General features: G+C 40.5%; 2 protein-coding genes across 10 annotated transcripts in view; one reads left to right on the top strand and one right to left on the bottom strand.

Annotated features, from left to right (window-relative positions):
- matn4 (matrilin 4) overlaps positions 1 to 10,755 on the bottom strand; it is a 26,864-nt gene extending 16,109 nt beyond the window's left edge. For 5 of the 9 annotated variants that reach the window (XM_077013832.1, XM_077013833.1, XM_077013834.1 and 2 more), the window contains exons 1-6: positions 10,474 to 10,754; positions 5,489 to 5,617; positions 4,495 to 5,061; positions 4,125 to 4,247; positions 3,883 to 4,005; positions 1,640 to 1,762 (exon numbers count right to left, since the gene is read on the bottom strand). In XM_077013832.1, the coding sequence (XP_076869947.1) occupies positions 1,640 to 1,762; positions 3,883 to 4,005; positions 4,125 to 4,247; positions 4,495 to 5,061; positions 5,489 to 5,561 (1,009 nt within the window). In that variant the 5' untranslated portion in view covers positions 5,562 to 5,617; positions 10,474 to 10,754. Of the gene's footprint in view, positions 1 to 1,639; positions 1,763 to 3,882; positions 4,006 to 4,124; positions 4,248 to 4,494; positions 5,062 to 5,488; positions 5,618 to 10,473 lie in introns of all 9 variants that reach the window. The other 4 variants (XM_077013836.1, XM_077013835.1, XM_077013838.1 and 1 more) reach the window with 1 other exon arrangement.
- On the top strand, positions 8,468 to 26,472 carry rbpjl (recombination signal binding protein for immunoglobulin kappa J region-like). The gene is made up of 12 exons (XM_077013841.1): positions 8,468 to 8,547; positions 10,409 to 10,523; positions 12,691 to 12,825; positions 17,547 to 17,617; positions 17,782 to 17,894; positions 18,512 to 18,686; positions 19,723 to 19,860; positions 20,008 to 20,120; positions 21,019 to 21,159; positions 21,538 to 21,693; positions 22,529 to 22,632; positions 26,161 to 26,472. The coding sequence occupies exons 1-12, from the start codon at positions 8,514 to 8,516 to the stop codon at positions 26,432 to 26,434; spliced, it is 1,569 nt and encodes a 522-aa protein (XP_076869956.1). The 5' UTR covers positions 8,468 to 8,513; the 3' UTR covers positions 26,435 to 26,472.

Raw genomic sequence — 26,472 nt, 5'->3', positions numbered from 1 at the left:
TCTGCATGAATAGTATCTTCTTCCAGCAAGGTTTTTCCATATCAACAACTAGTGGTACATTCCATACAGATGTTTATCCTCTGGTGATGATTCCTGCTCCTCCTTATTCCTATCCTCCTTGCGTTTCTGATAAATGAGGTATTCATTAAGCACTTCATCAAATTGGGCCATCTTCCTATTGTAGTCCTATTGTTTGTTTTATCCTGGAATAGTGGTGCTGATGCTCACTAGTCTTCAACCACCCCCACTCCTTCCATTTAATGGGGTCTGAGAGTGCTGGATTTGGGATTAAACCGTCCATGCATTTTGATATCAGTTGAACATACAGTATCTCCACCTTTGGCCAGCTTATAATGCCAGTGGGATATCTCCTGACTGGTAGAGTATATGTGTTGATAGCCTTGATCGTGTTCTTCCCATTTAGCTGAGATTACTTGTAATGAAAGGCTCATTACTGTAAGTAACATTATAAACATACTTCTGTGTCACACTTGTCCCACACTTGAATTGTTTCATTATTCCACATGATTTTTGTTTTCATACTTCTGTTATGTACCTTGATTAGTTTCACTTGTGCCTTGTTTAGTTCTTGCGAGCCTTCATTAGAATGTGTATATATTCCTGCTGTTTTCACCTTTTTTTTTGCTGGTCATTGTTTGTACATTGCAGTCTGTCAGCATATGTTCTGTTTATCATTGTTGCATGTTTGTGCCAAGGATGCACATAGTCAGTAACAATACTCAAGATAGGCAGACGCATGCTAAGAAAACATTTCCCACATCATTATACCACGAACAGTCTGAACTGTTGAAACCTGGCAGGTATGGTCCAAGAATTCATGCTGTTACATTTTATCACTACAATCTATATTTTTCAACAAAATTCAAGATTCGTTTAACCAGAGAATGCATCCTAAACTATAACTGTCCTCTTTCAGTGAGTCTGTGCCAATTGTACCCTCAGATTTCTGTTTTTGACTGAACTCTGTGTGATCTTCTGCTGTTGTATTTGCCTTAACAGAAAAAAAAACAAATTACTATACATGCATCAGGGCTTGATGCATGATGAATTCTGGGATGCTTGTCTGTTCACATAGAACAGAATGGTTACTATAGCCTTCCTGTCAGTCCGGACCTATCTCAAGTTGCTGGATAGTTTTGTGTTTGTTTTTGACACCACTCTCTGTAAACGTGTGAAACTCGCATGAGATCCGAACATATTATTCTATTCTAGTTGACCATACCTTAACTCTGGTATGTTCAAGAATGGTGAAGGTAGTAATTCAAAACTCTTAAGTTACTTGTTGTTGGCAAATTTCAGGGAAAAATTGATGAAGGCTGAAACACCATGAAGTACATGTAGAGAAGCAATTTTGGCCAGGAAACCAAAACTAATGCAGAAGAAGTATGAACCCAACTAGGCCTACCTGAAATACAACTTACTCACTAAGCTGGTTAAATCACTAAAACAACCAAGCACCCAGAGAATTAATCATAAACCACACACAGACTTAAAAGAGCAAAAATGTGTTAAAGGTCAAAAATGAACAAGAACCTAGTATGCACTGTAGCATACATTCACAAAATGCCTCGTCACTGATATGAGCACTCATTGGAAAAAAGCAGAAAAAAACACTAACTTGTACAGGTCCTTTCATCATCATTGAGTGCATATCCCTCCTTGCAGTGACAGTTAAAGCCATTAAGGATGCTGACACACTCGTGCTCACAGCTATCATTTCCAAATGAGCAGTAGTCAATCACTGAAAGAAAAGTGACATGAGCCACAATTTTTATTACAACAGTATGAAAAAAGGTAAACACTGGTAAGTGCATATATCAGCTATTCTCTCAGAGCAGAATTTTTTTTGACTGCAAATCACAAACATGCCTCTAGCAAGCCATTTGTAGGCAAAACCAAACTTAAACCCCTTCAAGTATGAGGAAAGATGAATGTATAACAGCTATTAATCAGATATTCATTCAGATATTCATTTAATGAATTTAAATGTTATATGGTACATTAAGAGATGAATACATGAAGAAAAATAATACTTATTTAAATATATATTAAGTATTATGCCCTACAGTGAACAAAAATGTTCTCCTCAAAAGCATCCAGAGTATCAAGAATTGCATATGAACTGTTGGAAATTTATGGAAACTGTTGTAAAGTACATTTTATTTAGCAACAGTTGCTGTGTATGGAGGTTAATCTGTGTCAATATTAAAATTCAATTGTAATACACAAAATGGCAATTGCAAGTACATTTACCCATTGCAATTGTAAATTAGCATTTACATGTTCCACTCATACTTTGAGTTCAAAATTCAAATTCAAATGCAATAATTCCATTTACATTTGCAATGTGGTAGACGTCTATTCATATTTCATTTACACATACATTTTGCTGCTTTATTTGTGTCCTTTATTTAAATGAAAATGTATTTCATGTGTTTGGATGTATCAAAATTAGAATTAAAATGTTATTCACTTAATATGCATTTGCATTCCCAGAATGCATTTTCATGGTGTTCCACTATAGTCAGCCAATCAGATTCCACAGCCCTCCACTTTATTCAGCCAATCAGGTTCCACAGCTTTCCACCTCAGGTAGCAAATCAGGGGTGGGTTTCCCAAAACGTTTTTAGCGCTATGTACTTCGTAACCTCGTAAGAAACGTACGAGGCTAAGAAGTACTTAGCGCTAAGAATGTTTCGGGAAACTCACCCCAGAACAGGACTATAGCATGCTACGCAGTGCAGGCAAATTTTTAAAAACATTGCAGTGAAAGTGCTTGTTAGATTAAATCAAAGGGTAGCATATTAAGTGAATAGCATTTTAATTATATGCAAATTTAGGATTATATTGCCATTTTGCGTATTACATTTTAGTTTTATTATTGATAAAGTTTAACTTTCATAGCTGTGTATTTTGCAGATTATACAATTTTAAGATGAGTTAATATTTCATGTGTGACCTTAAACCATAAAGATAACTGATTAACCCCAGTGATGTCTACTGAAAGTCATGCAAAACTGTTTTTAAGTAGTTATTGTTGATAATCTTGTAATGCAGCATGCAGGAGGTGGTCACAAATTCTGAGGAGAGCAAGATTTAATGAAGGGAATTCAAAACTCATCGTCAAATAAGAAGGCATAGTTTAGATCATCTAGGGAGTCGAACAAGAAACATGAAACGACATGCTGAACACAAGGAACTAAACGCAACCAAACACCGACTAGAACAGAACACGAATTAAACAGGGCAGCGGGATTAATACAGGAACGAATAAACGAATGAACAAATAGAACAACCAAATGAACCAGCAAACATAGAAAGAGCAAATGAACCAACCAAACAAACTTCACAAAGATCACAAAATAACCGACAGGGGACAAGGGAAACACAGGGACTACAATTGCACAACACTAACAAGACACAGGTGGAAACACTGACAACACGGGCGTGACAGACTGAGGGAAACCATGGAAACAGATAGCAAGGCGGGATCAACAGGCAAGGGAAACACAGGCACGTAGAACAGGGGACCGGAGTAACAGCTAGAATAGAGGGGGCGGAGCCATACATGACACATCTGTTCACATCTGTACTTGAGCAGCAAGATACTGCATCTTTACTATTACAAAGACAATAACCTGAATAGGGTGTATATATAAAAATCTATGATTTTATCTCACAAACTAAATGTAGTAAACAGGATATCATAATAAAAGTTCTGATTAATTTCTAATCACTCTGATATGCAAAGGACATATCATTATGCAAATACATTTTCCCTTTGTTTCATAGATCAGGTAGTACTTTAGTACTTCAGGAAGTGGGGTTAGGTCTCCACCCTGGTGTTTGTGTGTCACTTACTTGTGCAGGTCTTCTTGTCTTCATTGAGTGTATAGCCAGTGTTACAGTCACACGTAAAAGACCCAGGAGAACTAACACAGATCTGCTCACAGTCATGTTTTCCCTCAGCACACAAATCTATGGCTATAAGGTACATACATGCAACAGTGTATATACAGTCAAAACATTACAGCAGATTATTTAAAAACAGACAACAATACTTATGTCAGCACTATGAAACCAAAATATTCAGATGTACATACGTGTACAGGTCTTTTCATCCTCGTTCAGTGTGTACCCTGGCAGGCATAGACAGTGGTAGGAGCCAGGAGAGCTCTCACAGATGTGATCACAGCCATGGTCTGACTCAATACAAAGATCAATTTCTGCAAAACCAAAACACAGATTAGTACTTCAAGTAAAATTGTTTAAGAATGAGATGTCCTCCTAATTAGAATCTACCCACCCAAACAACAAAAACAAGCCCAACGATTAAAACCTTAATTGACTGTGATTGATTATAAGAGAAAAGCATGGTTCCACAACAACACAAATGCAGACAGACTGTTTGAAAGCCCAAGAGTCCAGATTTGTTGAGTTTGAGGAACAAAGCTTTAAGCAAGGCTGACTTACTACAAAGCTTGTCTTGAAACTGGATTCCAAACTGGTGAATGAGATCAAAGGACTCCACAAGGAACACGTGGTCTTCAAAGGGCGGAGATGCCATGGCTCTCAGGGATGTCATGTCTGCCCTGGCCACACCCACGGCATAGATCTCGATCCCAAACTCTCTGGCAGCAGCCGCCACCTCAGCTACGCGGTCCTGGGGCCGACCATCAGTGACGATGATGGCGACGTGAGGGACGTTTGCCCGGGCACCCTCCAGGGTGGAGAAGGCTATGTTCATAGCATAACGAATAGCCAGGCCGGTCATTGTGCCTTGGGCCAATGGGATAATCTCATTAATGGCTTTAACCATCTGCTGGTGGGTTGTAAAGTCTTTGAGGGAAAAGACATTTTGGACTTGGCTGGAGTATTGCACAACGCCAATGCGGGTAGTGTCAGGGCCCACGTCCAGCTCGTGAATGATGTCAATCATGAACTTGCGCATGGTCTCAAATTCATGGGGGCGGACGCTGCGGGAGCCATCAATGATAAAGACGAGGTCCACCGGGCCAGATTTACACTTCTGGTCTTCAGCTGCAGAAGCAAAAATGTTAGAGGAATATGAAGGCAGGTTTAGTGGTTTCAGCACTGCACCTATATTCTGGTCATATTTTATAGAGTGCAACAAAAGAAAAGTATGATCTAAGTTGAATGACTGTTGAGGCAGAGTATGGAGTATGCACATTATTTTTCAGTTACTTTAATATTACTAGAACTCCTAAGTAATGGATGCTAAATAAACTGCTAATACAAACAATTTTTGAATATTAGTAGAATTTAAAGCTACCATTCCTTTACTGCTGATTCATCATCCAGTCCAAATGTTTTCTACTCTGCAGTCATAAAGCTACTGTCATACACTACTGTCTGAGTGTAGTTTTGGCAGTTTTGTGCAGGTGACATCCAATAGCAGTTCCCGTGATGTGCAGTGAATTAATACGACCATGAGATTTATGCTGACCTGTTTTGGGCCTCGCTTCCATTATGGCCACTAAAGTCAGCAGTGCGCCAACGCACACAAACAGCCGTCTCATTTTGGGCACTTGACACTGGCCTCAGGCCTGCTGCGTAATCGGTTCTGCCTTTAAACCTGTTGGGGGGAGACGCGAGAATAAAAGTGAGCATTCCAGGTCACAGCACAGCAGCGGTTATATTTTAGGGACAGACAACCTTTCCAACCTGGTCCTGCCATAAAATGACAACAACAAACAGAAGAGCCGCAGCATCCATGGCAACCAACAAGGTGCTGTTAACGCAGAGGGACAATTCAATGTCTGAACTGCTTACATGACTGCAGGCTGCTAGTTCAAACACAGTACAATGTAATTACAGGAAAACGCCAGCGTCTGAGACATTTAGCTAGTAAAAGGCATGTTGCCAGTAACATTAGTCTTTATAAACACACTTCTTTCTTCTAAAGGTCTCAGAAGGGATATGGGTCTAGTGTCTAAAAACAGGACCATGTGTAAAGGGTTGTCATAGACTGCTGTGTGTGTGTATGCCCATGTAAACGATGAGCTTAAAAGGCTGAAGTTTATCTGTGATGATATGCCTCATCACCAGACAATTTGAGTTATTCATTACTTTAAACTTGGCAATCATTTTATCTCAGTGGTGTCTAATCTCATATCCTGGAACCATCTGCCAAGCCCTTCGTTTCTTCTTTGAACACTTCAAATTCAGCTTACAGTTTTGGTAATAAGCTCATGAACTTAACTTGATGTATTAAAGCAGGGATAATACTGATACTATTGAGGCTCGAGGCAACGGAAAGGTAAATAATAATTTCCTGTCGTTATTGCTGAAGAGAATCCACCACTCTACTGTACATACAGTATGTGGAAAATAAGAAGTCTCAAGGTCAGGTATCTTAGATCATTCTTCAGAGGGAAGACCACTGTTTGCTTTGTGGTCCCTTTGGGTCTCCGCTGAAATTCTACACAGTGGCTGCTTTAGCCTCCAGAACTCTTTGCCCATGTGTCCAGATTCTACAAAGGCCTCAGTGTTTGCTTCATGTCAAGATAACCTTCCCTGAGTTAAAGGCTGCTGAAGCCAACATTCATACACACGTGTGTTATACACAAAACGTGTTTTCAGAAAAATCTGAATTTCATATTTAATATTTACTCAGAACAACTCTTGTATGCAGCTGTTTTGCTGCCAAAATGTTATATAGTATTATGACTACTTTGGACTTTATTGGGAAATTGGGATCTACTTATATAGATTCTGTTACATTATTTTGTGTGATCTTGTATTAGTAACCTGCTTAAGATAGACATATATTAATTTAAATTACCCTTAGATGTTGAGATTTGTTTTTCTTTTTTTACTAAATGTACACAAACTACATCAGAGTGTTTCACCACCCACCTGATGGAATGAGTGTGTCTTGCCCTCTGCTAACCCCTACCTACTCACCCAGAATTTATAATGATTTTATTTCAGTATGTAAAATATTTTATGTCATTTCTTTACCAACATTTTCTAGACTCTACTATATAGTACCACACCATTTTTATCTGTCCAATCATTTATTCTCCTTGTTCTGTTTGTTGTTGATCTGGCTACTTGTGTTTAAATTATTAAAGCTTTTATGATTTGTATCTTTCAGCTGTCATCATCTCACATTTGAAAGGTATACCTTATAAGAAGGTATAACCTTTAAGAATCAAGGAAAGGATTTGTTGAAATATGCAACTGAATACATTTGTAGTCTCACTTCCATTTCTGGCTACCACACCAGAGATTTTACAGCTAAAGTGGTGTTAGATAATATCCCAAAAGGTTTTGCTTTTACTGTTCAGTGAAATGTTACAGACAATTATCAGAGGTATCTGCAAAGTAATTCTGGATGTCCATTGGAAGAGCCCCAGCAATAATTTACAACGGTGCCAGATAAGAGATATAAATGTAGGAAAAGAAGCTTTAGAAGTGAAAAAGGAAAAGAAAAAATAGAGAACAACCAAATAACATGGACATCAAGCTATGGTATATAGGAACATTCAAAAGAATTCAAATCCTGTTTCGCCAGTTTCTTTAAAATAAGCATCATCTGGGTTAAGATGGTCTAATCAAAGCAACGATGATGATCACTTTGATGAGGATGATGAGTTTACCCACTTCATGAGATTGAAGATGATGATCACATATCACCAAATATGACTGGGCAGGTTTAACAGGCTGAAAGATTATATTTTCCTGAAAAGCATTAGCTCTAGCCATAAATGAGTGTCATTCTATGAGTGTGTTGTTAAAACAACTACATGTGTGTTTTGAAAGGAATAAATCTTTTCACAAACTCCACACAGAATATTAAGGTAAAGAAACTAAACAGCACATGTTTGCTGCATTTGAGACTGGAGTAAAGCAGTTTCCGCCTCAGAATAATCTCTCTCACAGACATGAGGAGGAGTTCAAAACACCTACTACACATCCTCTACAAGGAAGCAGCTGCTTCCTTCTTATGACTGTTGTATTATTAGTTTTAATATGAATGCTCTAATTAAGGACATATCATTAGTTTACATTTCATTAAGGATGTGTCATTTTCCTTCTACTTTAAAAGTTTTGCTTACCATATTGCAAAAATATGTTTAAAAATCACACCATCAAAGAAAATAAATAACTGCATGTGCCAAGATCCTCAACCCAAAAAAGGGGGTTACATGTTACTATGTGGACCTTAGCCCTTGTAGTTACTAGGATCAGCTGCTGTTTGCAATGCAAAGGGTGGCTTGAGAATCTCACACCTGTGTACAGACTGCTATCTCTAAAAGCAAACATGCACAGGGGCTCACACCACCTAGTTTAATATCAAATCCAGAGCAACATACTGGGCAGACGAAGTCACAGTCTACACGCCTCATGCAGCTCGGGGGAGGCTGAATCAGGGGTGGCGAGGCATAAAGGGGCCTGGCAGAGAAGAGTGAGGCGGGGCGAAAGAGCTTATGAAGATGCAGGGACAGTTGTGCTGGTGAAAGATCATGCAAGACCAAAGAGAAGCTGAGAGAGAATCTGGTGAGTGACAACATTTCAAATGCACAGGTTTGACACAGGCATGAGTCTCCCAAAAATGTTAAGACAGAAGCATCATCATTTTAACAGACTATTACTTAAAAGACTTCCTGGAATGGTTAAGGTGATTTAAAGGTGATGACTTTTTTGGGAAAGGGAACCCAGTCCTTTAAGGTTTTTTTCTTGTTTAAAAGGTTGTTAGTTAGTGCAGCCATCATTATAGGCAAATATGTCCTCAATACTTTATATTCACAACACAATGCATAGTCAGCATCCATTTTAATCATTTTTTGTCCAGACACTCCATGCTTCTTGTATTTTTTACCACTGACAGCTTTTCATCAATTGAATAGGCTATAATGGTTTAAAATGACTTTTAAACAATTAGAATGAGCAGTGGTGAAGGGTCTTACCTGCAATTTGTAAAATTACATATATAGTCTAAACCCTCTGAGGCTGCGAGGAGGAGGGGAAAGTAGAGATGCTGACTGACAACACCAAAGCAAACTACAAGAGAGGGAGGGCACATTTCTCCAAACTGTCGACCCTTCTAAACGCGGTCAAGCCCTAAGGGTCTCAGTGGGTAAACTCTAAGCATGTATACATTCTTCTCAGCTATACTTGAAGCACTGGCAGAAGTAAAAAAAAAAAGGGGGAGTAAAGTGTGGAAATGGCATTGAAGGGGTGGGGGGCAGTGTGGAGAATTAGAGAGCTAGGTTTTTGTTGCTTGTGGTTGACTGACAGCTTCATAGCAGACGTTAGGTTAGGAAACAGCAGCTTCTTGTTAGCAAGGGATTAGAAGCAGATGTGGAGTTCTGCTACTGTTAGAGGTTTCACTGTGTGGCTTTGTCTCCAGTCAGCCACTGCACGCCTAATGCAGTAGTGATCTTTACAGCTGGTTTAGGATCAGCCTGTGCAATGCAATGCTGTTAAGTGGCCCGATCTGAGTGCCACTGAAATATAAAGAAAGACCTACAAAAATGGCAACTAGTGGCTCGCTCATTTTTTTAATCAGTTAGAACCTCATTGTCAGTTTGGGATAATTGAAGATGATTATTTCTTAATGCTTGTAAATTTTCAGCCACAATTGTGTCAGATTGTAGAAATTGATGTGTTGGAGCGTTGGATTAAAAAAAAATCTAGAGGTCAATTTAAATATGCTTAATTAGTTTTTTTAATGATAGGCGGTAGGAAACAAGCCTTTTGTCAGATCTAAGACATCAGGACATATCTATATTTAAATATTTTTAGCACGTATTAAGTTTCTGTATTAAGAGGGTATACATTTTCTTTGTGTGATCAGGCTGTGTCTGACCAATTTATTTTATGAAATATTATTCACAACCATGTAAATATGTGATAAACTAAACTCTCCAATATTATACTGTTCAAAATTCAATATCCCATAGAAATAATGTGCTGTCCTTGTATTCCTTATTGCAAATATCGTCAGATAGCAAGGAAGATAGCCAAGATGTCTACCGATCAATATTCGTCTTGACGATTAAGTAATACCAGTATCGGTAATTACTACGGCCAACGAGTAATTAGGCTTACATAACCACATCTTTACTGACACCTACACCTTCTTTGATTATCTATATGAGGGTAAGCAACAGTAATTACGATTCCTCTGTACATGTTAAAGGTTTTATCAACAATATTCACATTCAGTTAAGTTCATTCGTTAGACTTGAAAAGGTTGTTTCGAAAAATAACGCAATTAGCATGTGAAGGACAACCTATAGGCTATATTTCGTTGCATGCATAAATGGCCATTCTAGCTAGCCAGACCTATTTCGCTTGTCGATAGCCCTTTGCCAGAAATAATGCACTAGAGTTAAATGCTTTAACTGTTTTCCAGGGTTGTTGCCTGGGGACTCCGTAGACACTTTGCACCTGTTTACACCTGAAACATCGCTTACCCACCTTGGCGATCTTCAAGGAAGACCTGAGACGCAGCAGTCGGGATGGGACAGGTAACCTCTTTTCACGCACACAAGTTCCCCTTTGATATAACGTGTCCTAAGGCAGCTAACAGAAATGTCCAGTTCTTTCAAAAACACCGAAATTACCCAATGATTGTGCCTAGGTGATTCGATAGAAGACTATTCAGAAGTCAAAACAGTTTCCTCTTCACCATAGTTCGTGAACTTCACTTACTCGTCCGTAAGCGAGACAGAATGAATTCCAAGACACTGGGCTGGTATTAAAAGCGGGGAGCATGTTAAAACGTGGGTCCACCCCCTCTGAAATTGGAAGAGCACAACCTTCACTCTTTCAAGAGGAAAGCTGCAGTATGAAACCCCGCGAAATTCGCAATACGTTGTTTCGGTATCTGTTGTATTTACAATAAGATAGTAATAATTGACTTTTAAAATAATGAGCTAGAAATTGTTTACCAGTTGTATACAAATATTTATTGTGTATGGAATCTTAATGTTTGTACTGACTGAGCCAGGCAGAATCACTTGAATCTTATATTTTCATCAAAGATGTGATATTCAAAGTATTCCAAGTTGATGTTGATCATAATTGTAGATATACTGACCTGTAGACATTGTTTGATTGGTAACGCATCTTCTCTGTCCTAACCTGTGACAACTTGTCTGGTTTCTTCATTTTCAATTTGGAACTTTTTGTCAGTATCACATATGAGATGTTTCAGTGCAGACCATTGTAAACATTTGCAAATAAATTTTCTTGAGGGCTACACTATTACCAGTTTTAGGAATTCAGGTTGTCTGTGGGCCTGCTTTGGTGTTTTGGGAGTAAAATACCTGTGTTAAATTGTCTGCCTTATGACCCTCATGTCTTGCCAGGAAGATCCTAAATTAAATAAAAGGTTTGCTATATTGAAACCTTGCCTTATTTAAATAGCTGTTTTCCATAATTAATCATGCACAGTATCAAATATAAAAAAATGCATCAATGCCCCTGTGATGCCAGCACATACAATGAGTTTCCATTTTCCAAGATTTATTAGGTTTTTGAATAATAGCTCCATCGTAATGTTTTGAATTCCAGAGAGAAATTGCCACAAAATGAAACAATAGTGGGAAACAGCATTTTATATAGTAAATATGATTTGAAAACATTTGGTGAGATTATACTAATTGCTATTATAAATAATGGACAATTATCCTTTGAACAACAGAAAACTAAGTGCAGAGAGATTATGTTCATAGTCTAAGAAGTCACATAAAAAGTTTTCTTTTAGATATTCAGATATTTTAAGTAGAAAAGTACAGAGGCAAAAAGCGAGATAATAGACAAACACAGCAAGAGTTTGTCAATCTGGAGGGCTCACCCTCTCTGTCCTCCTCTCCTTCCTCCTCTGTCTTCATTTTTTCTATTCAAGCCACAGACAATCACAAACCATATTACATTACTAGGATCTGGTGACACACTGAGGAGAATCTCAGTCTGACCAGTTTTTTACAACATTGTAAAATTATATTAGAAAACAGCAAAACAACACTTGCTTTTGCTACTGCCAGATCATTAATTTTTTTCTAATAATATCTTTCATCCATGACATTAAACAATCAAAATTAACAATACTTCACAATGATGGTTAGCTAAATCAAAACAGAGATGGAAACATCCCTGTGGTGTTTAGTAGTATTGATGTTTGTAAAGCTTGAAATTAAGATTAACAGTCATCTATTTTACTTTCAAGACACTTTCATGACTAAACACTTATTTTCTATATAATCTGACACGATAGTCTCCATTACTAAATATTTTCCTTGAACAAACACATATATTTTACAGTGGTATGCTAGTGAAAACCACCCAGGCTTGTGGTTGCCATTCACTTTAAAGGGAAGGCAGGAATGAGAGTCTCTATTTACCAAATGCAGCATCACTTGGTTGGCCACTTCTGACCAAAGGAATGCAGGTCTTTCTGGTACAGGAGTTTGCAGGGCTTGCTTGCAGTTCAATAAATCAGGCTGTGTCTGACCAGATTTCTGAATGTGGCAGAATGCCTTTTGAGGATTGGCTATAGGAGGATAAGCTGTTTGATTAATTCAGACCTGAATTTTGTCCTCATTACTAAAATAATGCAGGACTTTATGGTTGGTTATATGTGGTTATACTGTGTTTTGCAAATTCTGACCTGAATTATAAAAACATCCATAGGGTGGAACAAAGTTTCTCCTCGGTACCAAGAGTAACCAGAGAGTCAGTGAGACAGTACCTGCAGTTTAGACCGGACCAATCAGTGCTCATTCTTCATGCCAAAGTCGCTCAGAAGTCCTATGGCAATGAAAAACGGTGAGTCAATTCTTCAGTGTACACTTCCGGCCCTTTTATGATTGATTGAAGTTAGTTTAGTGTTTGTCAAGAAAAGTTTTAGAACTTTATGGAGTGATTTTTGTTTCAATAGTTCCACAAAAGCAAAAGTAAATCCAAGAGCAGAAAGTATATGTTATGAATGCAAAACAGAAAAAAATATATCAAAAGTGTCACGGTACGGCGTCCCCCTACTGGTCGCCCCCGTCTACAGCAGCAGCTTGTCATGTGGGTGTGGCGTTGTGTTCGTCCCTCAGGTGGGCGGAGCCCGCGATCCGTCTCACCTGAGGGTCGTTTGTTCGTCTATATATGTCTTGTCTTTGTACCAGTTGACTGCTGGTTATTATATCCTTAATTCGGATCAGTTCACGGGTTTTGGTTTGCGCACTTTACATATTAAACCATCCTATTTCCCTGAGACTTGGCGTGATCGCTTCCATTTATTTTCGTTCACCCTGCCCGTCACAGAATAACCAGCCACCTTCGGAAGCCGCCAGTCTCCTTTGCTTTTTCCTTCGTTCGTGGTCATGTCTCGTGGTAAGTGTTTGTCTGCGTGGTGTTTTATGTGAGGAGCTTCGCCGTGCTTATGTGTTTTGTGTATGTGTGTAGCACGGCGAGGACCAGGGCAGTCTGCCCTGGGAAAGCTCTTCCTGTACATTGTTTGTCTGTCTGAAGAGTTTCGCCGTGCATTAGTGTTGTGAGTGGCACGGCGAAGACCGGGGCGTCTTCCCCGGGAAACTCTTCATGTTGTGTGAGTGTAAAGTGTGTACGTGTGAACGGGCGTCTGGATCAGTGTGCGTGCTCGTGGTGTTGAATGTTCCACGTTTTGTGTAAAGCGCGAAAGCCGCTCCTCACTGTCGCCTCGCTCCCCGTTGTGTCTTGTGTTTCATGTGGGGAGTGACTGCGAACACGAGCGGCGCGTCGCTGTTATGTGTTTAAACCGAGCGCGCATGTGTGGGTCTCGTCCGTTCGTCGTCTGTACACCGTTTTTGTCTAGTCTTTGCGTGTGTGGTGTTCTTGCGTGCCCGTGATTATGTTGAATGTAATTCCACACATGCTCCTCCCCCTTGAGTGTGTGTTGGGGGTGGACCAGTGATGGTCCCGTGCCACGGGGAGTGGCACGGAGGGCGTCGCTCCTGAGGGAGGCCCTGACCAGGAACGTGGGGGGTTCTCCTGAGCAGGTGGAACTCCCCTGCTAAGACGGAGACCCCTCCCCCATTGTAAGGGGGATCAGGGCAGTGCGCGTCTATGTTTTGTGTTGGTGTGTGTGTGCATTTTGTGTTTTATGTGCAGGTGCCTCTCCCTGGCGGTGGATCGTGGCAGTCCTGGACCTTGTGGGGGTCTCCAGCCGGCAGGAGCCCCCTTATGTTGTGGGGTGACCGGAGCCCGGTCGGAAAGAGCCCCTCCTTAGAGGGCTGGGGCCCCCGGATGTTTGGGGACGATAGGGCTCTGGTCCGAAGAGCTCCTGCTGAAGATGGAGATCCTCCCTCCTGCTCGGGGTGACCAGGAGGCCCTTGGGGGCTGTTCCCCAGCCCGCGATAAGGGTGCTCTGGGCCTCGGTCTCTGGCGCTCCTGGGTTTGGTGGAGGAGTCCACCTCGTAAAGTCAGGCTCCGGCTGGGGCTGACTCCCCAGGAGGCTGGGGTGGCCCCTAGCAGAAGGCAGGGGCCAGCTCCGGGAGGAGGTAGGTCCAGGAGGTGACTTAGCCACGCCCCAGGGAGGTAACCTGCACACATACACCCCGGACGGACACGGAGCCGTGGCCCGCCGTCCTCGCACCTGTGGGGCTATGCGGCTTAAGGCCGGTTAGGGCGTGAGGGCCCTGTGACCGACCGGGGCGTGGTTTTGTCTTGTTGACGGCCCAGTCGGTCCAGGGTCCCGCCCAGGTAGGCGAGCTAACCTGTTTGTGTTTTGTGTTTCAGCTCCGGGACTACAGGGGGTGTGTCCCTTGTCCCTGCCTGCCTGCCCCTTTGTTTTGTGTGCTGCTGCTGTAGGCCGCACAGCCGGTGGAGGGGAGTGCGGCTTGGAGGGGGGATCTGTCACGGTACGGCGGCCCCCTACTGGTCGCCCCCGTCTACAGCAGCAGCTTGTCATGTGGGTGTGGCGTTGTGTTCGTCCCTCAGGTGGGCGGAGCCCGCGATCCGTCTCACCTGAGGGTCGTTTGTTCGTCTATATATGTCTTGTCTTTGTACCAGTTGACTGCTGGTTATTATATCCTTAATTCGGATCAGTTCACGGGTTTTGGTTTGCGCACTTTACATATTAAACCATCCTATTTCCCTGAGACTTGGCGTGATCGCTTCCATTTATTTTCGTTCACCCTGCCCGTCACAAAAAGTATATTTTTTTAATATAATTGGTTATTTGAAACTTATTTTCGTTAGCATTTTGACAAGTTTTTGGTTCCATTGTTTTTGTTTTTTTGGATTTTCCCAGTAAGGTCTTTTGCTTCTGGAATCTCTCTTTGCTTCTGCTTCGTTTTTTGCTTCTGACTTTTGGAACACATTTCACGTGTGGGAGGGTCTTAGATGAAGGCGTTCCTCTGCAATCTCCATTGGTCACTGATTCCGGACTGACACAGAGCTCTGAGACCGCCTCTGGGACCAAGACACGCCCACCCCACCAGCTTCCCAGCGTTTTCAAACATGGCGGAACGGGGGTTCTGTTTCACAGTAGCATGTAAACTGAGTTTTACCATTAAAGTTTATACAAAGGTTTTAGTTAATTGCTAAATGGTCTGTAGATATTGCAAATGTACATAATAACTACATTAAGCATGCTTACCAGCGCGAGCTTTTTAAAATTTTAGTGAACTGGATGGAGAGAACATTGATGTGTGGAAGAAATATGAGTATTTGCAATATCTGGTATGGGGACAGGTGTAGGATATATAGTAAATTTACAAATATAGTAAAATACATACTAGTAAAAAATACCAAAATTAAAGCAATACTGAAAAGTGGCCACCCTATATACAACCAGCTTTGTTCACTCACACTGTTTTTCAGTGTTCTGCAGATGCCAAACACAAACACACATCAGATGCATCTTGTGCTGTCCATATTTTATTAAGAAGTAAACAATATTCATTGAACCATTGAACATAGCGATACTAAACATAATACATGTCAGACATGACATTCAGACACAGAGATAAAAAAAAAAAAAGATTTTAACTTGGAGGGGTGGGAGTAAGAAGAGTAGTCCATTGAAACGCAGAGTGCGGATTAGTTTCCTTCTCACTTTAGACCTGCGGGGACGCGAGCGAACGTTACTGGAGGAGCGAGTAACTAGTCGCTACTATTGTGAATGTAGCAAAACGGTGACAGAAGCCACAGCAGCGATTAAATAAAAAATAATTTAAAGGCTAGCTTTAAACACGCTCTTCCCTGTCGTCTCCTCTCATGATAATATCGCGCTGAAAAATATTGACCTGTCTTGTCAATATATGGAGCCAGATCCGTAAATGCGAGAAGCCGCTTTCGCCATTCCAGATGGCTCAGTCAAAACCATTACATCTTAATGAACCAATAAATAACAATAGCAGCGAAAATGAGTGTAAAAATACCAGGGTTCACCATTTAGAACTACAAAAAAAATATTGTTTCTTATTTTACCGTTAACTATCTACCTATTTTTCATAAGAGTTTGTTTTACCGCAAAATATGAAAACTTCAAAACGGCGAATTTCGCCGCAAGGTGACAGATTTTCATGCCTGCATCCAGTTCACTAAAATTTTAAAAAGCTCGCGCTGGTGAAGTGTGCTAAATATTAACCGCCATGCTTAATGTAGTTATTATACAGTGTACATTTGCAATATCTACAGACCATTTAGCAATTAACTAAAACCTTTGTATAAACTTTAATGGTAAAACTCAGTTTACATGCTACTGTGAAACAGAACCCCGCGTTCCGCTATGTTTGAAAACGCTGGGAAGCTGGTGGGGTGGGCGTGTCTTGGTCCCAGAGGCGGTCTCAGAGCTCTGTGTCAGTCCGGAATCAGTGACCAATGGAGATTGCAGAGGAACGCCTTCATCTAAGACCCTCCCACACGTGAAATGTGTTCCAAAAGTCAGAAGCAAAAAACGAAGCAGAAGCAAAGAGAGATTCCAGAAGCAAAAGACCTTACTGGGAAAATCCAAAAAAACAAAAACAATGGAACCAAAAACTTGTCAAAATGCAAACGAAAATAAGTTTCAAATAACCAATTATATTAAAAATATACTTTTGATATATTTTTTTCTGTTTTGCATTCATAACATATACTTTCTGCTCTTGGATTTACTTTTGCTTTTGTGGAACTATTGAAACAAAAATCACACCATAGAACTTTTATATAGTCTAAAATGAATTATAGTTCGGCAAGCCCAAATATTTAGGGTCTAGGTAAATATATGCATTTGGCAGTGAATTCTCTGTTTATTCCTACTGACTCTATGTTACCACAAGAAATGAAATCATATTAGCATGACACAGGGCCATCCACATGAAAGCTTGTGTGAACTTAAACACAAATGTTACATTTGTGTCCAGGCCAATTTGTATTTGAGTCTGAAATTAATTAGACTATCTTCACAAGACAGATCATCCTGGTTATTTTAGATTATCCTGAACACATGTTCCTTTTAGCCACCTGCATAAATGTAAAATGCAAGAAATACATATGATCACAGGTAATTGTAGTGTTTTTGTGTGTGTTAATAGATTTTTCTGTCCTCCTCCATGTGTGTACCTCTGTGGGCCAGGATGGAATCTTAGGCAAGAGCATCTCAAAGGTGCTGTCCCAGTCTTTTCCAAGGTTCTGGATAAAATATGATAACTATACTATTATCTACATTAAACATTAACTAGCACTTGAGGTGATCAACATTGATATCGAGTTCATGCCATATGGAAAGGGATTTTAAATGCAGATGACCTGTGTCTCATTTTTCACCAGGATCAGGTGTCAGTGAGTCTAGCCATCGTCTGTGTGGGTATATGGGTCTGGATAGCTCTCAGGGTCCACAGGCAGATGGCTTCAAGCTCAACATCGAGGAACAAACAGACAAGGTGTGACAATGGAACGACATCCAAGATCAAAGCAGAATAATCCTGTGTTGGCCGGAAATTGATGGATTGTTTAAAGATTCAGTTGGTGGTCCAGGCAGGAATATGATGTATTATTGTTTGCCAGCTGATATGGAACATTAGGAGCTGGAAAGACTTTAAGGTTTCCTTTGTTTTACCTTTTTGCTTACTCATCACTGATATCTTATTTCCAGAAAGCTATTCATGTGAAATACAGTGACACACAACAAAATGGCCAGTAGATTTCTCCTCTCTACTTCAACCCACTTATTAGAGCTCTTAACGGGTGATTTCTTTTGAAGTCCTGTGCCCCACAGCTACCTGTTAACAGGCCTTTTATTTAACATTTGAGATGTTCAGCTACAAACCACCTAATACTGTTTTCCTAATTTGAACAAGCACCTGGTGTTCCATGTCCATGAGGTTCTATTACTGCTCAGGTTGTGGAGTAAATTGGTATCCCCATTTATATCCCCATTTTCTAGTGTTCCTCAGTCAAAATTGCAAGTACTTCAGATTTATATTACTTAACGCAGACACAGCTCCTAAGTTAGCAAATGTACCATTCACTTACTGATCCTAAACTTTCTTTTTCTCAGATGTTTGCCTGTGCTAAGACTCTGTACATCTCAGACACAGATAAGAGAAAACACTTCCGCTTGCTGCTCCGACTGTTTCATAGTGGAGGGCAGGAGATTGGCTCTTTCCAAAGTGGACTCATTAAAGTCATTTCCAAACCGTCACAGAAGAGGCAGTCCATGAAGAATGCAGACCGTGAGTCAGTGTGTACGTGTGTGAATAAACTAGTGAGTGGTGATAGGTAAGCCTTGGTTAAATAATGTCTAGAACAGCAGTTTCAGACATAACATAACTCAAGGAAAAGAGTTAAACAGAAAAGAGATTCATAAAATAGAAAATAATTCCTACCAAGAAGTCATGACTCATGAAGCCCTGGTGGTCTAGAAGGATACATTTCCCACTGCATTTTTATTGATTTCATTCATATTATCATAGAATACACAAGTCATGAGGGAGAAAAAAGATCTTACCATCAGCACTATCTAATTTTCAGTGAGATATCACTCAGCAATGACCTAAGAATGACCACCAACTTAATTTTAAAGCAGTATGACTTCATTCAAACTAGCTATCTGCATTATTAACTTTACAAGGCTACTATTTATGACAGGATGTCTGTTTAGAAACCACTTATAACCAAATCCAATGTTTAAAATGATGCCTCCTGTAATACGTGCAAAATTATATCTTAGCAAACTGGAAAAAGTAATAAATATCCCTTTTAAGTTTATGTTCACTCTTTTATTTCTTTCTCATGTCTGTATGGATTTTTCTTCTGCAAAAAGCAAAGACAGATTTCAATATAATAGTTGACTGATTTTCCTTTTAGTATGGCATAATTTTCTGCTAACAGCTTAAAACATGTTTTGACAAAAGAGTTAAAAAGAAGAACAAAATCCTTGTTTCGAGTGTTCGGACAAACCTGACTTTGCAGCAAAAAGGGTCAGTTAGGCATTTAACCTTTGACCATTTGATCCTAAACCACATACTGTTAAGGCACGTACTATTGGCCGTCGCTGTGGAGTCCTCTAAAAGGACCTCAGGAAAATAAAGAAGTAAAAGAAGTGTTGTAGACTTCTCAGTGGTGGTGAAATGATGCTGAATTCCTCACCTTTTAGTGTGAAAATGACACAGTGACTGCAGGCTTACTTTGGCCATGCTGCACTGGTCACTGCTGTTTGTATGTGTTTAACTTTGCTTATGTGTACTGCATGTTTCTCTGTGTTTTCAGTGTGTATTTCATCAGGTTCAAGAGTATCATTGTTTAACCGATTGAGATCTCAAACGGTTAGTACACGGTACCTCGCTGTGGAGGGTGGAGCTTTTGTGGCCAGTGCCAGGCAATGGACTGCTTTTACTGTCATTCTAGGTCTGAATAGCATCTTTCTCTCATTAATTAAACATTGGCCATGTAACTTAGCCTACTCTGTGTCTCTGGTATGTTTTCGGGTGTCACTGATGAACCCTTCTACTCTGACTCTCTCCTCTCTTGGTCTCTCCCCCTCTCTCTTTGAAGTGGAAGAGCAGCAGACAGACCACAGTGATTACTCTGTGTGTGAGAGTTATATCTGTTATGGCTGTGTGGTTCAACTGGTATGCACTGATTCAGGAGTCGCACTGCCACCCATGGTATACATTCCAGACTCTCAATCTTAAACCACTGGTGCAGTTTTTAGCTTTTCTCAGTTGTTTAAGCCTTTATATATCCAAGATGTACAAAACTATACAAATGCCAAAACGAACAACACAAAATTCAGATCAAACCTTCCATGACCATCTTGGATGACAATTAGGTGAAAGTAAAATGCAGTATGTGCTGTAGAAGGTCTTATTTCAACATTCATATTAACTGATAATTAACAAGCGATTGTTAATATGCCCATGCCTGTTGAATTTTACCAGTGTCACTGGCCTTTAAACACATTGGTCATGCTGATTTAAGTCAATGACAGTAAAACACATGCTGTGATTCTTTTATTGTCTTCATCCTCTCTTAATGGCAAATGATCATAGCAGATCATCCCTCAGGAACATGTTTCAGTTGGAGACTCTTCAAGAAGGAAGACGAGGATCTCACCAAGATCAACATAGTGCAGTTCAATCGTTTTCGGGATTGTAGGAATGGTTCTGCAATTGTGTGGCGCAATAGAGGTCAACGGAGGTTTTAGCATGCGGTTTCTCATAAACAGACTTACCAATGTTTGCCCAGCAGTATAAATCCATTATGACCTCTCATTGTCAGCAATATGTTAAGCTTAGCCAATTACCTGGAATGCTTAGAAAATGTATTATAGGCTGCACTTATAATGCGTCAAGACGACCATGATGTACCAAACAACATGATAATATTTAGATAATTATCATGATACCATGATTAACCAGAAACCTAATCTCAAAATCTAACGTCCAAAATTGTTAACTTTTTAGTCTCACTGATTTATTTTAGTAGTACAAACAGGAATAAAAACTTTTATATATATGGATATGCTAAGTAATATCTAAATTCCACTGGCTTTTCTTCTCAAAGGTCATCCGCAAGGTGAATAAGCAGCATGCGTGTCTAGAAGTGGATGAGCCTGTGTCCCAGCTTCATAAATGTGCCTTACAGTTCAGGGACAGTAAGCATATGTACCTCTGTCTCTCCAATGAAAAAATCTTGCAGTACCAGGTAAAATTACACTCAGAACATGCAGAAAATATATAGGAGACATACATGTACAGTGGCAAAGACAGTAAATATTTTGACATACTTGTTTGAGAGGAGTTTCATATTTGCTTCAGATCAAATACTTATGTAAGGGAGAAAATGAATGGAAAGGCAAATAAAGTCTCTAATGCCATGGTGATAAAGAGAAATTACAGGACAGCTAGATCATCATGATCATAATAAAAGACTGTTAAGATGGTTTGTCCTCCTCAGTGAAGCAGACACCCATATAGCTTACCATATGCTAATCGCATGCTAATACCATATGCTAATCGCATGGGATGGTCTTACTTTATACTCCTACAGGAGTATAAAACTTGTCATTTCATACTCCTGTAGGCCTCCCCCTGTCCAAAGGAAAGCAGTCGAGAGCTGCTGAACGACGGCTCGTGTTGGACCATCATTGGTACAGAGGTGGTGGAGTATACCTTTAGCGAGAGCCTCACCTGCCACCCATGTACCATCAGTCCCGTCCCCATCATCAGTGGACTGGAGGTCAGACCAAATCACTCAAACAGTATTCAGCCAATGTTGTAATAATTAAGACAAGTCTTTATAAAGGATAAAGACTTGCCATTTCAGGTCTTACCAAATCCTACCAACAAAAGTATGGGGATGTAGTTCCGTACTCAGTTCATTCCTCCTGAATTATACATAATTAGCAGAACCTGTAAATTGTTTTGATTGCCCCATACTGACGTTTGGCTGAATTGTGGCAGTCTACAATTACAAAATAAAACAAATGATCTGCATCAGATAGTATTCCAAAACATTTCGAAGGGTAGGGTAAAGTGATGCTGTAAGGAATGCCACCTGATCTTCCCTAACCAGCCTCACCTGCCCCTCATTATCACGCCCCCTTTCAGTCACACATATACACCTTCCCCAGCACGTCTCAGTCGCGAAGTATTGCCGACTCATGCCGCGTACCAAGCCGTTCTATTACCTGTCTGCTCTCCTGTGTTCTGACCCTCGCTTACGTCCCCGACCTTGTCTCCTGCCTAGTCCCTCTGTACCTCCTGACTTCTGCTCCCCCGGTATGACCCTGGACCGTCCTGACCACGCCAAGAAAACGCTGTTACTTATCCTAGTACTCGTGATTCCCCTGCCTGTTTCTGTGCCAGCGTCTCATTTCAATAAAAGTGGTGTTCTTCCGCATTTGGATCCCTCTCTGCCTGGTCAATTCGTAACAGATGCACACTAGTTTTTAGTCATACAGTACAGAGGACAGCGTGATTTGGTCTGTTCTTTCATTATTTCAGTACTTCAGTTCTTGTGTCATGTTTGAATGCTCATGTTTTGATTGTTTGCTTGTTTTTTTGTGATGTAGCTTAATGGAGGAGGTCATGTAGCTATGTTAGAGCTCCATGGAGAGAACTTCAGTCCCCACTTAAAGGTCTGGTTTGGGAATATGGAGGCTGAAACTTTGTTCAGGTAAGAAAATGATCTGAATATGTAGCATATTTATTCGAATATTTATAAGGACATACAGTCATGTTGTTTCTAGAATGGGGCAAGATGCATTCTTAAATAACCTTTAGGGTTTCCTGTACCCTTTTGTAAACCACAAGATATCATGATTACATGGCTGCAGTAAGAAGCTGTATTCTTCTGTACATTACACAATGTATAATGTTGTAAATGTCAACCAAGGGTGCAGTCTGTGATATACAAGGCAAAGCAATGCCTTGTATTTGACTCTCTGGTCGTTAGGGGTGATGTAGTCAATAAACTCATATGTTTCCAAATTAACTATTGACATAGAAGTTCAGATATACACTCACCAGTCACTTTATTAGGTACACTTGCCCAACTGCTCATTAACGCAAATGTCAAATCAGCCAATCACATTGCAGCAACTAAATGCATTTAGACATGTACACATGGCCAAGACAATCTGCTGCAGTTCAAACCGAGCATCAGAATGGGAAAGAAAGGTGATTTAGGTGATTTTGAATGTGGCATGGTTTGTTGGTGCCAGACAGGCTGGTCTGAGTATTTCAGAAACTGCTGATCTACTGGGATTCGAAAAAGAGAAAAAATCCAGAGTAGCAGTTCTGAGGGCGCAAATGCCTTGTTAATACCAGAGGTCAGAGGAGAATGGCCAGACTGGTTTGAGCTGATAGAATGGCAACAGTAACTCAAATAACCAATCATTACAACCAAGGCATGCAGAAGAGCATCGCTGAACACACAACAGGTCAAACCTTGAGGCGGATGGGCTACAGCAGCAGAAGACCACACCGGGTGCCACTCCTGTCAGCTAAGAACAGGAAACTGAGGCTACAATTCACACAGGCTCACCAAAATTGGACAGTAGAAGATTCGAAAAACTATGCCTAGGCTGATGAGTCTCGATTTCTGCTGCGACATTCGGATGGTAGAGTCAGAATTTGGCATCAAACAACATGAAAGCATCCTGCCTTGTATCAACGGTTCAGGCTAGTGCTGGTGCAGTGTTGTGGGGGATATTTTCCTGGCACATTTTGGGCACATTAGTACCAATTGAGCATCTTGTCAATGCCACAGCCTACCTGAGTATTGTTGCTGACCATGTCCTTCACTTTATGACCACAGTGTACCCATCTTCAGATTGCTATTTTCAGCAGTATAACGCGCCATGTCATAAAGCACAAATCATCTCAGACTGGTTTTTTGAACACAACAATGAGTTCACTGTACTCTAATGGCTTCCACAGTTACCAGATCTCAATCCAATAGAGCACCTTTGGGATGTGGTGGAAGAATAGATTCACATCATGGATGTGCAGCTGACAAATCTGCAGCAACTGCGTGATTCTATCATGTCAATATGGACCAGACTCTCTGAGGAATGTTTCCAGTACCTTGTTGCATCTATGCAACAAAGGATTAAGTCAATTCTGAAGGCAAAAGGGGGTCCAACCCGGTACTAGCAAGGTGTGCCTAATAAAGTGGCCGGTGATTGTATGTTTATTTCATAGACAACTTAAATCCTTCAAATAAAATTTTAGTGATTTATTTAAAGTTTAGTGATTTATTTGTTTAATGATTTCCTAAATTCTCCAATATTATTCTAGTCATAGCAATAAGCAAGTTAGCAGGCAAGTAACTATTTTGATTTCTAGTTTACAGTTTTTGTCTGTCTTTTGTCTGCCACTGTCGCCTTTGGCTTGCTCACTGGGGGCTAGGACTTGGCACTTGTAAAGCTGCTTTGTGACAACAACTGTTGTAAAAAGCGCTATATAAATAAAATTTGATTGATTGATTTGGTTGATTTTAACAAAAATATCAATTTCTCTTTTGCCCCAGTCCATTAAAATAATACTCGTATACACTCGAGTTTCACTGTAGATTGTTTGTTACATTTGATTGATTTCATGGTTTAAAACACTTTGCTACCTAGGAAGGAAGCAAAATGTCAAGTGCCATTCTGTGCCTTAATGAGGAAAATGCCTTGGTTCACACACTACATTGCCAAAAGTATTTGCTCACTCATCCAAATGATCAGAATCAGGTATTCCAATCACGTCCATGGCCACAAGTGTATAAAATTAAGCATCTGGACTGTTTTTACAAACATTTGTGAAAGAATGGGTCACTCCTAGGAGATCAGTGGAACTGTGATAAGATGCCACCTACGAAGAGGTCGCCAACTTTCTGCAGAGACCATCACTACAGATATCCAAACTTCATGTGGCCTTCAGATTAGCTCAAGAACAGTGCGCAGAGAGCTTCATGGAATGGATATCCATGGTCAAACAGCTGCATCCAAGCCATACAACACCAAGTGAAGTGCAAAGCCTCATGGAGAATTCAACACTCCAGACAATGCGTCTCCACTACCAGTAGTGGAGACGCATTGTCTGGAGTGATGAATTCTCCATCAGGCAATCTGATGGATGAGTCTGGGTTTGGCATTTGCCAGGAGAACAGTACTTGTCTGATTGCATTGTGCCAAGTATAAAATTTGTGGAGAGGGGATTATGGTGTGGGGCTGTTTTTCAGGAGCTGGGCTTGGCCCCTTAGTTCCAGTGAAAGGAACTCTTCCAACATGACTGTGCACCATTGCACAAAGCAAGGTCCATAAAGACATGGATGGCAGAGTTTGGTATGAATGAATGAGCCCTGACCTCAACCTGATAAAACACCTTTGGGATGAATTAGAGCGCAGACTGAAAGCCAGGCCTTCTTGTCCAACATTAGTATGTGACCTCACAAATGCGCTTCTGGAAGAATGGTCAAAAATCCCCATAAACACACTCCTAAACCTTGTGGACAGCCTTCACAGACGATTTGAAGCTGTTCTAGCTGCAAAGGGTGGACCAATGTCATATTGAACCCTATGCGTTAGGAATGGGATGTCACTTAAGCTCATATGTGATTCAAAAAAGGTGAGCGAATACTTTTGGCAATATAGTGTATAGACCTAGGATATACAATACAGCTGAACAGAGTGCCAAACTTTCAAAAGGACCACAAAATCACCCTTAAGATGACTATTATGTAGGTTTCTCAACCAAAGAACTTGACTACAGTGACTAAGAAATCACTGACATGTTAGAGTAAGTCTGAAAGATGTTACTGCTGTGGTGACATCAGGTTAGCTTCTTCACAGATGGACTGAGAGCCATTTTTCTTGTGTTTCAAAGGGAGCAGTTAGTCAGTTGATCAGTCAGTGAAAGAAAAAAATGTCTTCTAGGTCAGGTCATAAAAATGACATAAAAAGGACCAAAACATTAATATTCATATATATTTTAGTGCTGGATGTTACAAGTTCTCTTTCCATACTCTTCATTTTGCATTACCAAATTTTAACCATTGAACTATGCATCAACCTTTTGCCAGCAGCAACACAAAAAGTTTACATAACTGTGTAATTTTCTTTTTGTGTATGTGGTTCCTTTTTAGACAAAATAATGTAAAACTTTTCAGCATGTTACATTCTATAACAGTGCCTCCCTTTAACATGTCTTCTTCCAGGAGTCCCAGGTCTTTGCTGTGTGTAGTCCCTGATATTTCAGTCTTTAGTGGGCAGTGGAGGTGGCTCAGGCAGCCTTTCACAGTGCCCTTATCTCTGATCCGATTGGACGGGCTTATCTACCGGAGTGTGTTCATGTTCACCTACACCCCAGAGCACAACCCTTCCCCTCAGCCCCACGGGACCACTGAGAGAGTCACCAGTTCAGACACACTTCTCGATACCATACACCAAGAATTCACCAGGACCAACTTCCACCTATTCATGCAGAGCTGACTCAGACAGAAATTAAGATGCACATACCTAAACCTAAC

Source organism: Brachyhypopomus gauderio, chromosome 8, assembly GCF_052324685.1.
Source record: "Brachyhypopomus gauderio isolate BG-103 chromosome 8, BGAUD_0.2, whole genome shotgun sequence".
NCBI lineage: Eukaryota > Metazoa > Chordata > Actinopteri > Gymnotiformes > Hypopomidae > Brachyhypopomus > Brachyhypopomus gauderio.
Note: the sequence above shows the minus strand (reverse complement) of the source record. Positions and strands in the feature narration are given on the sequence as shown.

What these genes read in the sequence shown, in the direction of transcription:
- rbpjl (XM_077013841.1), top strand. Translation starts at nt 8,514, where the DNA reads ATGCAAGACCAAAGAGAAGCTGAGAGAGAATCTG. An exon ending in AGAAGCTGAGAGAGAATCTG is followed by an intron (nt 8,548 to 10,408) that starts GTGAGTGACAAC and finishes ACTGTTTTCCAG; the next exon opens with GGTTGTTGCCTGGGGACTCC. An exon ending in CCATCATCAGTGGACTGGAG is followed by an intron (nt 21,694 to 22,528) that starts GTCAGACCAAAT and finishes TTTGTGATGTAG; the next exon opens with CTTAATGGAGGAGGTCATGT.